Genomic DNA, 15,112 nt, shown 5'->3' with positions numbered 1-15,112 from the left:
GATAATGTTCTAGAAAGATTAGTATGGATGCAATAGTCTACAAGAGTCTGGAAGCTTCTAGAACAATAGTTAGGGAATGTTCCACAACGTCCGCGAACTTTCTAGATGCTAAGTTAGGTACTTATAGTTATTAGATAAGAATGGAATGTTTATACCTACTTAGTAATAATAATAATAAATAGTGTGACCTCGGGTATCTCTGGAACTTTCGGGAAGATCGCTCGCCGGCCTATATAAAGCGAGGTGTCCGGCGCATATTAAGTTCAGTTTAATAGTAGGACTCAAACAGTAAACATCAAGCTCGAATAGTGAACTTCTCCAGAGACACTCGAAGTGAATAGTGATAGTAATACTGGTGTTTTCTTTTAAGATAGTACCATCCGGCATTCGTAATAGTTGTGAGTCGTGTCGAAGGGGCTCACAAATTGTTCGTCATGTTATTGCCAGTAATTCAAGCCTACCAGTGCTTAAATCAGGCCAATACTTTATTTTTAATATATTTTTTTGTGTTGCTAGTCGCTTAAACTGCCAGTTACTAGTACTTTTACCCTATTTAAATATCTTAGAAATGGTTTAGTTTCGGATAATTAATACATTATAGGGTTCAATCGACTGGAAATGCATTCCTCTATCACCTCCTGAAAGGATCAGGTCTACTTACCAATAACCCTGTATAAATCTTTCTACATAATAATTATGTAGTTATAAATATGTGTATGTATGAGTAATAGTCCAGGTACGACTGATATATCTATCAGTCGTACCTGGACTATTACAGGCTCTGCTTAGGTTGAGATCTGGCGGCCCGGCCGTGTGTGAGATGTATGATATGATTAGATAGTTGATACAGAGTGTTGCAAAAGAAGTATAGGCTAGGTACATCGAAGTAGATTCTACTTCGATGGCTAGGTACTGCAGTAAAGATCGCCGCATCAAGTGGGTTCCCCTCATCTGGCCTAATCTTTATTATCCTAAACTCGTTTCGCATAACTCGTAAGGTCTAAACTTTTTTGGTAGAATCATTACTTCGCCAAGTATTATGTGGCATAAGACTCGTTTCGTCTAAAACTCTTTTGGCACAAACTTAGGTGTTTCACCTAAGTCTCGTTTGCTCTAATTGTTCGTATTGGTGTAATCTTGTTTCTCCTAATATTATCTTTACAAATACTATATTAAGTATGTTTTAAATGTACAAATTGTGGTATTTTTCTCCTACATCCCGAAAATCACGATATTAAATGATCAAAATATCGAAAGTGAATGACCATTATAATTATTACAAACGCCATTAAACCCCATGGGATCGAAACCTAAAGATAGGTGCGACGACGAGCAAAGCGAGGAGGAGCGTGTTAGGTGCACATTTTCGTCAAAAGCAGCGAAGCGGAGCGTTTCCCACTTAGCGGCCACAATACAGGGCACCAATTTGCGCTATGTAGGGAGACGCTGCAACAAAGTTAAAGCCAAACGAATATTATTACTTTATATATAACCTATGCCATAGCATTATTATGCTATTCAAGATTAGGCTATACCATTATTAGGCTAAACAAGATTATGCGAAATAACTTTTTACTAAAAGAGATTTATGCCATACGATTTTCGGCGAAACGAGATTTTGACCAAACGTTACTAACTTACTATGCAATACGAGATTAGGCAAATAAATCTTAGGCCAAAAAAGGTAGAACCGCATCAAGTATAAAAGAACTAAAAAGTTACCTAGGTACTTTCTATTTTTTAATAGGTAAGTAGGGTAAAAGGGGTAGTAACTGGCCACTTAAGCACCTTGGCCACTTTACGTGTGTGCTCCATCTAAATGCATGATCCGATTTAGGTGATTTATATATCTAATGATTCACTAGATCCTGTTGATTGTTTTTTTGATCAATTTAATAATCAATAAGAACTATTTATTTAAATATCTTTATTTAAATGAAAAGTATCACTTTTGTGTAGTAACTGGCCATAAATTTTAGTAACTGGCCCTCTTATTTTGCAGTAACTGGCCACCTAATATAATTAACTAAAATGACAAGTTTTAACCTTATAACTACTGCGAACATTATAAAAAACCTATTACAATTAATGTGTTATGACGTAGTTAATGTGTTAACACTTAATAATGAGAAATATCTAATATTTCTTAACAAATAAACAGTTCATCATCATCATCACGTCCCCACCTGCTGGGGCACGGGTTCCCTTCCAATGAAGGAAGGATTTTCTAACAAAATTTAATATAAAAACAAAAATACTTCTACAATTCAATACTCCTTCAATGTAATTAGTGTAACAACGTCACAATTCACATATTATTTTGACAAAAAATAAGTTTCTTATCTATAAATCATCACAAATCTTTATTAACAATCATATTGAATTATTTCAAGTTTATATTAAGTCAAATCCTTAAATCTTAGCTTCTTCTTGAACTAATTTTAAGATTGTATAAAATACAACTTGCTATATAAAACGCACGGACACTGAGAGAGGACGAGAAGATGATGTAACACGAGGTAGAGCTGGGCAAAAAAATAAGGACATCTTAGGGCTATCGGAGAGCGGTGGTAGCTCAGTCGGGTAAGCGCCCGCTTCTCACGCCAGAGATGCGGATTCGAATCCCGGTGCTGACATGTACCAATTAGTTCTTTTAACTTAAGTACAATGTATACCATCACTCTTACGGTAAAGGAAAACATCGTGAGGAAACCTGCATGTCTAGATTTTGCACATCTAGATATGTGAACCCACCAACCCGCAGTGGAATGCCAGCATGGAGGGAAATGGTCCAAGCTAAGAAAGACAGTTTAGACCTTGGGGTTATGCACAAAGGTTCCATTCGAGAGAGCCAGGTGCAGGCACTGACACCCCCACACAGAATATAATAGAATAGGGCTATCGGAAATCCTTAGAGAGGGACACGATGACCCTGAAGTCTAGCCACATGCTCTACCATCGGGAGGGTAACCAACTGTCCCAAGGTGGCGAAGGATTTCTTGTCAACAAGATCCTTGTCAACAAGTTAGTGGAGATCAGTAGTGTGTCGAATCGGGTAGCGTACCTTGTACTTAAACTAACCGAGAGGGATTCCTTGAAGGTCGTACAGGTATATGCACCAACCTCGACACACTCTGACTCAGAAGTCGAAGCAGTATAGTTACGAAGATATCTCTAGGGCTATCAAGTGTACTGCTAAGACCCAATACACCATTGTGATGGGGGACTTCAACGCCAAAGTGGGAGTACAAGAATGCAAAGAATTGAGGGTAGGACCCCATGGCTTTAGTAGCAGAAATCGGAGAGGGCAAATTCTTGTTGACTTCCTCGAATGAGACAGACCAGAATGGGCTGTACTTGATGAATTCTTTCTATGAGAAACATCCCCGGAGGAAGTGAACATGGTCAAGCCCCGATGGTGTAGGACAAAAAATGAAATCGACTTCATTATGACTGACAAGCGGCACATATCCAGAGATGCCTCAGTGATTTACACAATATGATTTATACATTTTAAACTGGGAGTGATCACCGACTTCTTGGAGGCACTCTGAATATCAACTTCAAGCTGGAGAGAAGACTGATGAAGCAGGCCCTTCTTCCAACGCTGCACCAAATTGAAGTTGGCATGGCAACTCCAGCTTCCAAAGAGAATAACAGAGCCGATTCAAATCGCTAACCACTACGGATATTGACGAGGATACAGTCCAAATGAAAGAGGCTGAAGGATGAAGGCTGTTTGTCGGCTGGGTTACCATTATCCTGAAGAGATTTTAGCATATATCCTGAAACATAAAATATTTTGCAGTAACTGGCCATGTAGTAACTGGCCACTAGAATACCTATGCCAGTTACTACTAAATATTGAACGATTTTTACAAAATTTTTACCACAGAAAATGCTATTTAAATCCAAGGTAATAAGCTGTATTTTAAGTTAATTTATTTGCAAGTAGCAAATTGGGGTAACTGGCATAGGGGGGCCAGTTACTAAAAATACTATAAAACAGGAACCAGTAACTGGCCAAGTCGAAAAATGCAATAAAAAATCAAATCAAGGATTAAATCAGTACAAATTATAATTGCTTACCTCAAAATCTATCGTTGTCACTATTTAAAGTCACTCACAGAAGCTGGGGACAAAAAATATCGCCTCTCGAAATAATGTCTTCGCTTAACGTTTTCTTAGCGCACAACCATTTTAACAGACGCACTGTCGCCGACTGTCAGAAAATTGCGGGTATTTTGAAGACCAATCCTTCAAGCGGAGTGAGTGTGAACTAAAATGAACGACAACTTACTAGTGGTTAGTGTCAAGCTGTAACAGATGGCGTGCTGTCATCGTATTTCTTATTTTAGGCGAATGAAAAGCTGTGTGGCCAGTTATTGGGGGTGGCCAATTTCACCACTGTTTACCCTACTTACCTATTAAAAAATCAAATAACACTATATAAAAAAAACTTTTTGTTTCTCGTGTACTTATACATATGTGTAGAATAAGGTCTTGTATTAGATTGTTTTTTTTTGCACCTACGAAAGACTCAACCTGTACAGAAACTCCAACTTTCTAACTTACTCGTACTATGTTCAAATAAGTAATAATACCTATAAATTTTGTACGTACGTACAAAACTTACTATACTTACTAGAAGACAAGACGGAATCTTTTGTTATTTTTTGCTACCCAGTTTCGGGTAAGGAAAGAAGGCGAGCGCAAGGGTGTCTATTTTAATTGAATACAGGGTGGGGGTAGAATTGCAAAAGTAGGAACTACAAAGCAAGCGCAGTAAGTAAGCATACTTGGCGCCGGGGTACGTGGGTCGTTTTGTTACCTGCGCTCTAGTACCTAATAATACCGTTTAACCGTTACTTTCATAGTTCCAAATTTACGTTCTTCAAAATGCATCGAGTGAAATGGTTACTTGTTGAATGGGAGAAGTGGCCAAGTGATTTATCCTCATCGTATGGAGTAATAAATGTACGGTCATTGGTGCAGCCGTGCAATGATCTACATACTGGGAAGCTAATTTATGTCGCTGAAACATCTGGAAATGTGAGGAGGGCGAAAGTTGTAATGAGTTCGGGTAAGTACCTACTTTTTAATACCTTCTTACTTAGCGCGTAAGTTAACATCAGTAACAGTACCTACGTATTTTAATTAAATACATAGGTGAGTAATAATATATTTATTCAGGGCTTTAAATTCTGTAATTTATAAAAAAAAATCTATCTGTAATTTTTAGTTCAATTCAATTCTGCGCGGGAAAGTTATTTTTGTAACTTATTTTAGGCAGGTATAAATACTATAGTTTCCTGAAACATTGTTATTACCACGAAATTAAGTAACTACACGTGTTGATATTTAGTCTTTTTCCTCAAAAACAACATGCTGGTTCTGTCGTGAATATAATTTCGGAGATTAGGTAACCTCTTTTTTTGTTGTTTTTAACATGGTTTTAATTTCCTGCCTACAATATAGGTCCTCTTATATTGAACTATTATTAGTTCAATGAGGTATTATTAATAATTTCTTACATAATACTAATAAGTACCTATACTGAAGCTACATTCACCATAGACCTTACTTACCACTTACCATTGATGAAGATTAAATCCTATTTCTTAAGTAGGTTTGGTTACTTGTTATAAAGTACTAGCTGTTCCCGCGCGCTTCGCTTCGCCTTATAAAGGTTTTCCCGTGGGAATTCCGGGATAAAAAGTAGCCTATGTTCTTTCCCAGGGTCTAGACCGTATGAAAACCAAATTTCATTAAATCCGTTCAGTAGTTTTGGCGTGAAAGAGTAACAGACAGACAGACAGACAGACAGACACAGTTACTTTCGCATTTATAATATTAGTTAGGATTAGGATAAATTTATTAATTCTTTTGTTTTCAGATGACAAACGATTCCTTGAACAGCAAAAATTAGCGATGGTAGAGCATAGTCGTGCCTTAGGTGATCATCATCATCGTAATGCAACTGTAAGTTTTGAGTTTTAATTGTGCTCATATAAGTACCATCTATATTTTTTAGCATTCCTTTTATAATTTAATTTATATTACAATTTCAGACCAATCAACCTATTTATTACTCCCCGTATGCCTCGTCTTGGAGTCAGAATGGAACCCACACTGGAAGTGATTCTGATGTAAGTACTTATAAATACAGTATCATCAAAATAATGATTAAATTGAGTTTAGTACACTTATGTATTTGAAAATATATTTCAGTGCAGTCAGCAAAGCTTCAGAATTAAGCGTAAAAATGTCGTGCGAGGACAGCACCATGAGACAGCTTCTACAAGACCTGTAAAACGAGATGCACAAATGCAATATGATCATAACATTGCCGGACCATCCAATACGCATGATAGAATTATTCCAGCAAGAGTTCACCATCGATCATTCAATTTATATAGATCACACCTACCTGCATCCAGTACACCATTTCCTAACCGTCAAGATAGCAGAAATTCAGACATACTAACTTACGACCAAGGAGTTCAAACGAACCTCGTCCTTAGCCCATCATCTCAGAGATCTTTACCTAAAATTGACGACAAAGTGGCGATCTTAGAAAGAGCCATCGATGAAATGGAAGAGAAGTTTAATATTCTTCAAGCAACTGTAGATAGTTGGTGTAATGGTGGAGCTGACGATTCTGGCAACGACTCACCCGGTGCTCTTGATTTATCGAATAATAATATACCTGTTATCAATATACGCCAATCTTCACCTCATGGTGAAATTGAGGATCAACAGATACTATCTAAAGGAGTTCAAAATGTCAAAGTAAGAGAATCTACCCCAGAGGGACAAAGCGATCATGAGGACCCAGAATTTGATGAAATGGTGAGTTGTTCAAAATAATAAGTTATTCTCCTATAATTATGTGTTACCTACACGCTCCTTCTTTAAATAATGTGTCATTCAAAATGGTTTATATATTCCAGGTTTCCATCGGTATTGGTAAAACACTTGTGCCAAAACATATTCTGAATCAAATTGATTGGAATTCCTACACAATGGCCACCCGAAAATTGTTAATGTCTGTGTTTCCCCGCAGGTGAGTTTGTTACCTTGTTACCTACCTTACTAAATATATATATTTGCCACCAACCTATGTACTACGTACCTACATACTAGCTGCTACTCCACTTAATATTAAAATTAAAAATAAATACATATGTCCACAAACAAAAAAAAAACATGACTTTAATGTCGGTTTACTTTTCACCATTCATGTTTGACCATTGTTTGACAATATTTTTTTAGTCACATACTGTAGTTTTATAATAATGTAATATACAGTTATAGATGATAATTTTGCATTACTTACCTTTTTTCAGAACACTGGCTACTCATTCGCTTACTGGGAAGTCTTCACCAGCGTTTATGAATAAACCGGCGAAATTGTGTTTGGATCCAGTAAAAGTAAACGATATAGTTACAATGGTAGTCTCTCGGTGCAATGTTAAGGAGAGCCTTGTGAGGTGAGATGAGAATCACACATTTTTTTCCTATTATGACATATACATAAGGTATACTAAAATTGATCTGTATAGTACATACAGCAACACACTTTAAATAGGTGAAAAATTTATTGAGCATTAGGTACCTCTCAAAAATGAACAAATTTTAAAAAGTTAAGAATTTGGAATGCATTTTTTTGGATCTTTTTTATTTCCTAAATAAAGTGTCTTATGGACGTAACATATAGAATACTCATATAGTTATATTGTTTCAGGAGTTCCATTACCACTAAATGTGCCGATGAAAACAAAATGTTCCGTATGCGACAGCAAAAGATAGAAAACCGACAGAAAATACCAGTAGATAACAAGGAAGATCAGGAGAACAAGCCACCCGCAGATGACTAAGTTAATAGGAAATAAAGTAGTTTTTAGTTTTATTAAAAACAAAACCAATTTAGGAGTGATTTTTTAAAAGGGCTTAAGTACCTACTTATTTAAATTATCTTTTTTATGAATGCCATGATTATGGTTATAAGTTATAGTTAGCTAGTCGAAATATAAAGTCCAGACAATAAAGAGTGCGATTTTGCTAAGACTTTTTATCATTGTCAGTTATTTACTTACTTTTACATAGGTACATTTTAAATATTTATTACCGATTTGTAATGTTTTTTATCGGATTTGTCCTATAATAAATATGATAGATTGATTAAATACGGTCTTTGACAATTAGTTAGGATCCAATACCGTTTTCAGGAATTAAGTAATAGTTAGACTCTATAAGATGTTAGTCCAAAAAAATATTTTTACTTGGAAATAAGCCCTTTTAAATAAAGTAGGTACAGTCCGAAATAAAGAGAACTACCTATTTTGTAGACTGTTTTTTTGTCATTGCCTGTGAATTACTTCGAGAAGACATTTTAAAATAATTTTATATAACGATTCATAACCCGTTTTGCAAATATTATACACAAATAAAGTTGATAAATCAATTGAAAACTGGCTGTAATCGTTAATTAGGAACACCCGAGTCCACGTTGTTCTATGGTTAGAAATAATTTTTATTTTAATCTTTTATAACTACAGGATGTTGAGTAGGTAGTTAGGTACACAATGCCGAAAGGGGATGTCTCTGGGGATTTTGTATGGCCGGTGATAGGTTACGTTACCCTGCGTTACCCCGAGTGTTAGCCATGTTTTATCAAAATCAACCTAGCCGTTCAAAAATTCTGCGAAATTATATGTGTTGATTTTTTTTTACGTTTGTTTAGTTTGATTCCATTTCAAAGTCGGTTAAAATCTCAGAATAATGATGATTTCACCGCCATCAAAACTTAGACAACTCTAGTGTTGTAGCATGGTGTGACCAACAAAAAATTACCGGTTATTGCTCTGTGTGAGGGTTATTCCTATCATTAGAAAAATTATGAGCGTTGTTCAATTTTTTCAGACATAGCCTATTAGTTACTATGATAACATTGATAACGTTAGTTTATTAGTTCTATGATAGAATCAATGTAGGTATTTAGCACGGGGCAATGGGAAAGAAACCAAGTACCTAAAACTTTGGCATCACAAGAAAATGTATGTTTCCCTTTTTTAGAGACCTCAGAATAATTATTAACTGTCAAATTGTCAATGTTAAATCTTCAACCTAACCTATTAATCTGTGTGTATTTTTAGGTTAGGTTTAGGTCGTGTTTTTATATTATCTGAGTCTAAACTCACGTAAAACTTATCATAAATAATTAGAACAATGGAGGATTACGACGACAATGAAATTAACGAGTCAGAACATAGTAGATTAATCAGTGCAGTCTCTAAATTAGACAAAACTCAACATATTAAAGTGCCAACTCGCAGTGAACCTACCAATCTTAACTCTGAATTTAACTTGATCAAAAGTTCTAACAAACTTGATTTGAAGAATGTAGTAAAGGTGCTAGAGAACACAACGAACCATGTTCAGATTGGTAAGAAACTTAAGAAGACCCATGATGTATCTAAGGTATTACCAAAGCCACTGGAGAAACCACAGATTGAAAGAATCAAACGAGCTACAGGTTACGAAGCTGCCAAGAAGAAGGTTGGCAGGTGGGACCCTGTCGTTGCTAGAAGTCGCACTGTTGACTATGTATCCTTTCCTATCAAACATGCATCTCAGAAAATGCAGCCAACTAAAGATTTCTTGTCCAAATTGAAGTTAAAGTCACCTTTGGAGTTGGAGCTTGACCAAGTGGATCCTCCAGCCCTGGCAGTTGCTGACGAGGATGATCAGGAACAGACATATCCAATGACTTATGAAGAAATGGTTGAACAACGACAGCACTTGGCCAAAATGAGAGCTCAACAATCGTTTAAAGCTGCTAAAGCTAAGAGACAGAGTAAAATCAAGAGCAAGAAATATCATCGGTGAGTTTATTTACTTATTTCTTGTGTAAGATTTGTTACTAAGTACCTAGTATAAATTAAGTGATAATACATATAATATTTCAACATTATATTTTTCAGTATACTCAAGAAAGAGAAGTTAAAACAACAACTGAAAGAATTTGAGGAACTCCAAAAAACGGATCCAGAAGAAGCATTGAAAAAGTTAGAAACGCTGGAGAAATCTAGAGCACTAGAGCGTCACACACTTCGCCATAAAAATACTGGCAAATGGGCCAAGAACAAATTGGTCAGGGCTAAATATGATAAAGAGGTAAATAAACCAACTCAAATGCCATTGCCAAAATGAAGTTTTAAATTTAGGCTTATTTATATTATACTTACCTATAAATTTATTTCAGGTCAGACAAGAACTTGCAGAGCAACTAGCAGTTGGTAGAGGCCTGACTGCAAAAGCTGGAAATAATGAAAGCACTGATGATGAGGCCAATGATAATGAAGGAATTGCTGACATAATACTAGCTCAAGACCCATCAAACCCATGGATGTTGAAGAGGTCGGACAAGTCTAACATTGATGCTGAATTTGATTTTGGGTACAAAAAGTATGTTCAGAGCCGCAAAAATAAAGCTGATGAGAGTGATACTGAATCAGAGCAGGAAACTACCAAAAAAGATGACTTCAATAAAAAGGAACCTTCTGATGATGTTCAGGTAAGTAATGGTAGTGAAAATGCTACATACAAAGATATTTTAGAAAATATGATTCTGGCTCAAAGTGAAAACAAAATAGGCCTGTCAGAAAAGAAGAATGATAAAGAAAAGAACAAACAAACAACATTAGTTTCAAAATCAGGCATTAAAAAGAAGAAGGATACTGTTAAACCTAAGCTGAAAATATCAACAAAAATTATAGCTACATCTAGCTGGGTTGTTGAATCTGCCGATGAAAAAGATCGAAACCCAAAAACAGAAGCAGACATCACAGAAGGTTTTGAATCCCTTGAAGATAAATTCAAAGGAAAAGTTGATATTAAACTTAAAAAGTTGAGGGATCAAGTGAACAAACTGGAAAAGAGAAAGAAATGGATTGAAGCAAAAGAAGACAAAATTGAAAAAGATAACCTTGAATATTTAAGTTTTAAAAACAGAAAGCTGAAAGCTATTATTGATGAACAGTTAAATGAGACCTCATCAAAAACACCCGGCAACGAAAAGAAAGAAGACACATTACAAAAACTCACTCCCACAACACAAACTAATCAACCAAGTAAAACAGAAGCCAACATTGATCCTAGCAGGTTCATTCAAGTTAAACCTAAATTTCTTAACTCTATTATACCTGAAGGTGAAAATGATTTAGATCAGTTAGATGATGATGAGCAGGTTGTGCCTAAAGTGAACATAGAAGAAGTATTTGAAGAGGATGATGTTGTTGCCAGTTTTAGACAGGAAAAGGAAGAAGAGGCTAATAAAGACCAGCCTCAGGATATTGATCTTAGCTTACCAGGTTGGGGAAGTTGGGGCGGCAAAGGGGTCAAGGCTCCTAAAAAGAGAAAGAACAGATTTATACTCAAAGCACCCCCCAAAGTGCCTAGACGTGATGAAAACAAAGGTGATATCATAATCAAAGAGTACAAAGACCCTAAACTTGCAGTTCATAAAGTGTCAGATGTCCCATTCCCCTTTACCAGCGTAAAAGAATATGAGGCATCAATAAGAGCCCCAATCGGCAACACCTTCATCCCAGAAAAAGCTCATAAAAAGCTTATTAGACCAAGTGTCATCACCAAAGCTGGTACTATTATTGAACCAATGGATGAAGAGGAATTGCTTGTGCCTAGAAATAGGGCTTTCAAAAATGAAAATGTTATCAAAGTTTTGGCTAAGAAATAAACACTTGTACCATATTTGTTTGATTTTTTATTATTTATGTTTTAGCTTATTCTACTTTATAAACCTACTCTAACTGGTGGAGAAACTAAAATAACACCATCACCCCTTACAAAGAGCATGGGAATAGTTCTTTTGGTGGTCCTGTACACTTCTTCATAAGTTTCTTCATCAATTTCAACTGTGGTTATTGTTTCCTCTGCTTCACCCAACACCATGTTCAAATGTTGGTCATAAGCCTGCAAAAATACATATAATATAAATACATTAGTAAGTGTTATTAACCTTCCTTTTACTTGCAGCAATTTTGTAACACCATACTTGCGCACGGTGTAACAGACCTATAGCGTGTAGGATTCCCAAAACTATTATTGTTATATGAAAGTACAACATCTAGGAAGAAACTGAACTTAGGATTTCATCATCATCATCACGACCCATTACGTCCCCACTGCTGGGGCACGGGTCTCCTTCCAATGAAGGAAGGGTTTAGGCCTAGTCCACCACGCTGGCCAAGTGCGGGTTGGTGGACCCCTTTAGGATTTACCTGCATAAAAATAATTACAAAAATGTGTTTTTTGTTTATAGGTCATAGAGTATAGACCAATGGATACAAATTTTGAGCAAATCTTTGTATGCACGTAATGAATGCAATAAATGACTACCTGCCTTACAAAACTACTACTACTTTTTTATTCATGGATAGGTAGACATCATCACACAACCGGGAGACCTGCATGCAAAGATCTCGGGGCGTATGGAGACAAAGGGGTCCACTCTTCCGTGTTGTCGAGTTAAGAAACTTACATGCAATTTCCCGCGTAATTCTCTTTCGTTGCGCATTTTTACATAAATCCTTTCATCAAGACTGAGTCTTATCAGATCTAATGGTTCCTTCACAGTCATAACAGGAACCTGTAACCAAGAATTCAGCAGTTATTTATCATACTAACGATCGATCACCAGGAAGCCAACATGAATCCGGCCCGGGGGCCGGTAAATATGGATGTTTTAATGCACAATACTCACGTTTTCCGCGTCTTCAGCCATGATAGCGACTTAGGTAGAGAATATGAGGTGAAAATGCAGTTAAATTGTTATGAACTTGATTTGTAAAATCAAATCAAAATTGAAAAACAAACTCAGTTTGTATTTTGATTTTGAGGTTAGATTGTTCACAGAGTAATTTCATTTGATTGATAGGTCATATCTAATAGTGTTGTGCATGTGCACAATAAGAGGGTCACAAAAAATCGATTTTTAAATAGAGATCGATACTCATAGCAATAACTAATGGGAGATTTTCAACCATAGACAAAAACCGATTATAGATGGCACTAGTAAAAGTTCATACACAAAAGCACTGCATTTTTTTTAGCCGGCATGGATTCCAGTCTTTTAAGCCAATTCAAAAACCCAATGGATGTGAATTCAACCATATGCGATAACTAGCTGTCATATTATGCATAATTAAGTGTTAACTAGTTAGTTTAACAACTTTGTACCATTTATGAAATCTTCCGTTCCCTCAGAAAAATGCAGCTCATAAAAAACGACAGGCCGGACACCATCTAACGGACGACTTTGGAATTTTTGAACTGTCAAGGAAAATCTTCCATTAGCACGGGGCGCAAGGCGCGCACTTCAAGACGTCACAAAAGTTCTCCACCGTGCTCGCTTTCGTGGCCGCGCGAGTGAGCGCGATGCAAAACTTTTGTGACGTGTAAGTACGTCGTTAAATTGATGCTAGCAGTAAGTAACAATGGCATGAGCCCATTTATAATTAAGCATGAGAGCATGTTAAGGACCGGTGCCTAGTTAAAATTTAAAACATTCCAAGATTTTCAACCATAAATCCAAATTTTGTTACTAACCTATTATTTATCGAATACTGTGATGGTTTTTATTTGCAACAATCGAGTAGGTCGGTTATTTTTTCCATCACAGAATCACAGATAACTTTTACCGTAACTACACAATATAATACAACACTAGTGAAAGAAAAAAAAAGTCAATCGTACTTGGTTTATTGTAGCGATGCGCGATTATCACTTATATCAATAATCGAATACACCACTACCGCTACTCTCCATAATCGAATATCAAAGTAGCGATATACTTATTGCAATAATCGAATAAGCACCACTACTTCGATTATCGATTCTAACTTGACCGCTACTTGTATTCGTAAATGCAAAAGTAGCTGTGGATGACCGATTCGATTATTTGCAACAATGTAATGATGAGTAAGACGTATGAAAGGGGCGCGGGCGCGGCGAGTTGAACACAGACGCGCCGGCGACGGTCAGCTATGGCGCCATCTACCAGGGCGCCGCTAAGACGGGGTGTCTAACGGACACTACTAGGGGTGGGAATATCGAATAACAACTAGTTTGGTTTTTAAACCATTATAAATCTGTGAAAGTACCTAGGTACCTAAGGGTTGTTTTTAGCAGTGTTATATTATATATTAATTACCTAGTTTTTTTCTTTATAAATATAATATACCTATGTAAGTACCTACTTATAATATAATAAAATAAAATTAATAGGTAGTTTCAATTGATTAATTTTTTTTAATCGGACTATTTACAAAATGTCAAAATAAGCAGGGTTTATACCGGTAAGTACTTAGTTAGTTCATTCATCTATTCCTAAAAACAACTTTCCTACCATAATTTGGCACAGTATACTGAATCAATGATGTGACATGTAAATAATTTAAAAAAATTGAAAACAGACTTCAAAAAACCACTAAAACGTAAGAAATAATTTAAGGTTTAGACCAATCCTAGGTCACAGTATAAATATACCTAAGCAGGTACTGTTCTTTTTTGATATTGGTGCGGTGACAAAGTAGTTAATCTGAAGAAATATGGCACCAACTTCAAAAAAGAACAGTACCTACTTATATAGGTATATTTATACTTTGACCTAGGATTGGTCTAAACCTTAAATTATTTCTTACGTTTTAAGTGGTTTTTTGAAGTAGGATTTTTTTTTTTAAATTATTATTTTATTTTATTATTTTTAGTTTATTTGCTTCTTCTTCAGAATAAGAATAAGTAGCGATACAAAAGTAGTGGTAAATGATTAGTAAATGCAAAAGTAGCGATGAATAAGTAGTAAATGAAAAAGTAGCGATGAATAAGTAGCGATACAAAAGTAGTGGTAAATGATTAGTAAATGCAAAAGTAGCGATGAATAAATAGTAAATGAAAAAGTAGCGACGAATTAGTAGCGATACAAAAGTAGTGGTAAATGATTAGTAATACTCTAAAATGATAATCGAATAATCGAATGATTGTAATAATCGAATAATTAATGTAGTATCATTTATAATCGCGCATCGCT

General features: G+C 35.8%; 3 protein-coding genes across 3 annotated transcripts; 2 read left to right on the top strand and 1 right to left on the bottom strand.

The window, feature by feature from the left end:
- The first annotated feature begins 4,727 nt into the window (after nucleotides 1-4,727).
- Nucleotides 4,728-8,449, top strand: LOC105398342. Its single transcript, XM_011570415.3, has 7 exons — nucleotides 4,728-5,083; nucleotides 5,897-5,982; nucleotides 6,072-6,149; nucleotides 6,232-6,852; nucleotides 6,954-7,066; nucleotides 7,350-7,493; nucleotides 7,748-8,449. The coding sequence occupies exons 1-7, from the start codon at nucleotides 4,900-4,902 to the stop codon at nucleotides 7,878-7,880; spliced, it is 1,359 nt and encodes a 452-aa protein (XP_011568717.3). The 5' UTR covers nucleotides 4,728-4,899; the 3' UTR covers nucleotides 7,881-8,449.
- Nucleotides 8,450-9,152: 703 nt separating this feature from the next.
- Nucleotides 9,153-11,775, top strand: LOC105380027 (U3 small nucleolar RNA-associated protein 14 homolog A). Its single transcript, XM_011549509.3, has 3 exons — nucleotides 9,153-9,887; nucleotides 9,987-10,179; nucleotides 10,268-11,775. The coding sequence occupies exons 1-3, from the start codon at nucleotides 9,232-9,234 to the stop codon at nucleotides 11,759-11,761; spliced, it is 2,343 nt and encodes a 780-aa protein (XP_011547811.3). The 5' UTR covers nucleotides 9,153-9,231; the 3' UTR covers nucleotides 11,762-11,775.
- LOC105398344 (U6 snRNA-associated Sm-like protein LSm3) lies at nucleotides 11,769-12,953 on the bottom strand. Its single transcript, XM_011570417.3, has 3 exons — nucleotides 12,788-12,953; nucleotides 12,566-12,673; nucleotides 11,769-11,997 (listed from the first exon to the last, which is right to left on the bottom strand). Exons 1-3 carry the CDS (start codon nucleotides 12,806-12,808, stop codon nucleotides 11,818-11,820), a joined length of 309 nt encoding a protein of 102 aa, XP_011568719.2. The 5' UTR covers nucleotides 12,809-12,953; the 3' UTR covers nucleotides 11,769-11,817.
- Between the last annotated feature and the right edge of the window lie 2,159 nt (nucleotides 12,954-15,112).

Source organism: Plutella xylostella, chromosome 3, assembly GCF_932276165.1.
Source record: "Plutella xylostella chromosome 3, ilPluXylo3.1, whole genome shotgun sequence".
Classification (NCBI taxonomy): Eukaryota; Metazoa; Arthropoda; class Insecta; order Lepidoptera; family Plutellidae; genus Plutella; species Plutella xylostella.
The sequence above is the reverse complement of the archived record's forward strand: the minus strand, read 5'-3'. Positions and strand labels throughout refer to the sequence as shown.

Bases quoted from the DNA above. Each gene is read 5' to 3' on its own strand.
- LOC105398342 (XM_011570415.3), top strand. From the start codon at position 4,900: ATGCATCGAGTGAAATGGTTACTTGTTGAATGGGAGAAGTGGCCAAGT. The intron at 5,084-5,896 runs GTAAGTACCTAC...TTTTGTTTTCAG, and splicing joins GAAAGTTGTAATGAGTTCGG to ATGACAAACGATTCCTTGAA. The intron at 7,067-7,349 runs GTGAGTTTGTTA...ACCTTTTTTCAG, and splicing joins ATGTCTGTGTTTCCCCGCAG to AACACTGGCTACTCATTCGC.
- LOC105380027 (XM_011549509.3), top strand. From the start codon at position 9,232: ATGGAGGATTACGACGACAATGAAATTAACGAGTCAGAACATAGTAGA. The intron at 9,888-9,986 runs GTGAGTTTATTT...TATATTTTTCAG, and splicing joins AAGAGCAAGAAATATCATCG to TATACTCAAGAAAGAGAAGT. The intron at 10,180-10,267 runs GTAAATAAACCA...AATTTATTTCAG, and splicing joins GGGCTAAATATGATAAAGAG to GTCAGACAAGAACTTGCAGA.
- LOC105398344 (XM_011570417.3), bottom strand. From the start codon at position 12,808: ATGGCTGAAGACGCGGAAAAC. The intron at 12,674-12,787 runs GTGAGTATTGTG...TCTTGGTTACAG, and splicing joins TGGCTGAAGACGCGGAAAAC to GTTCCTGTTATGACTGTGAA. The intron at 11,998-12,565 runs GTAAGTTTCTTA...GTATTTTTGCAG, and splicing joins AATTACGCGGGAAATTGCAT to GCTTATGACCAACATTTGAA.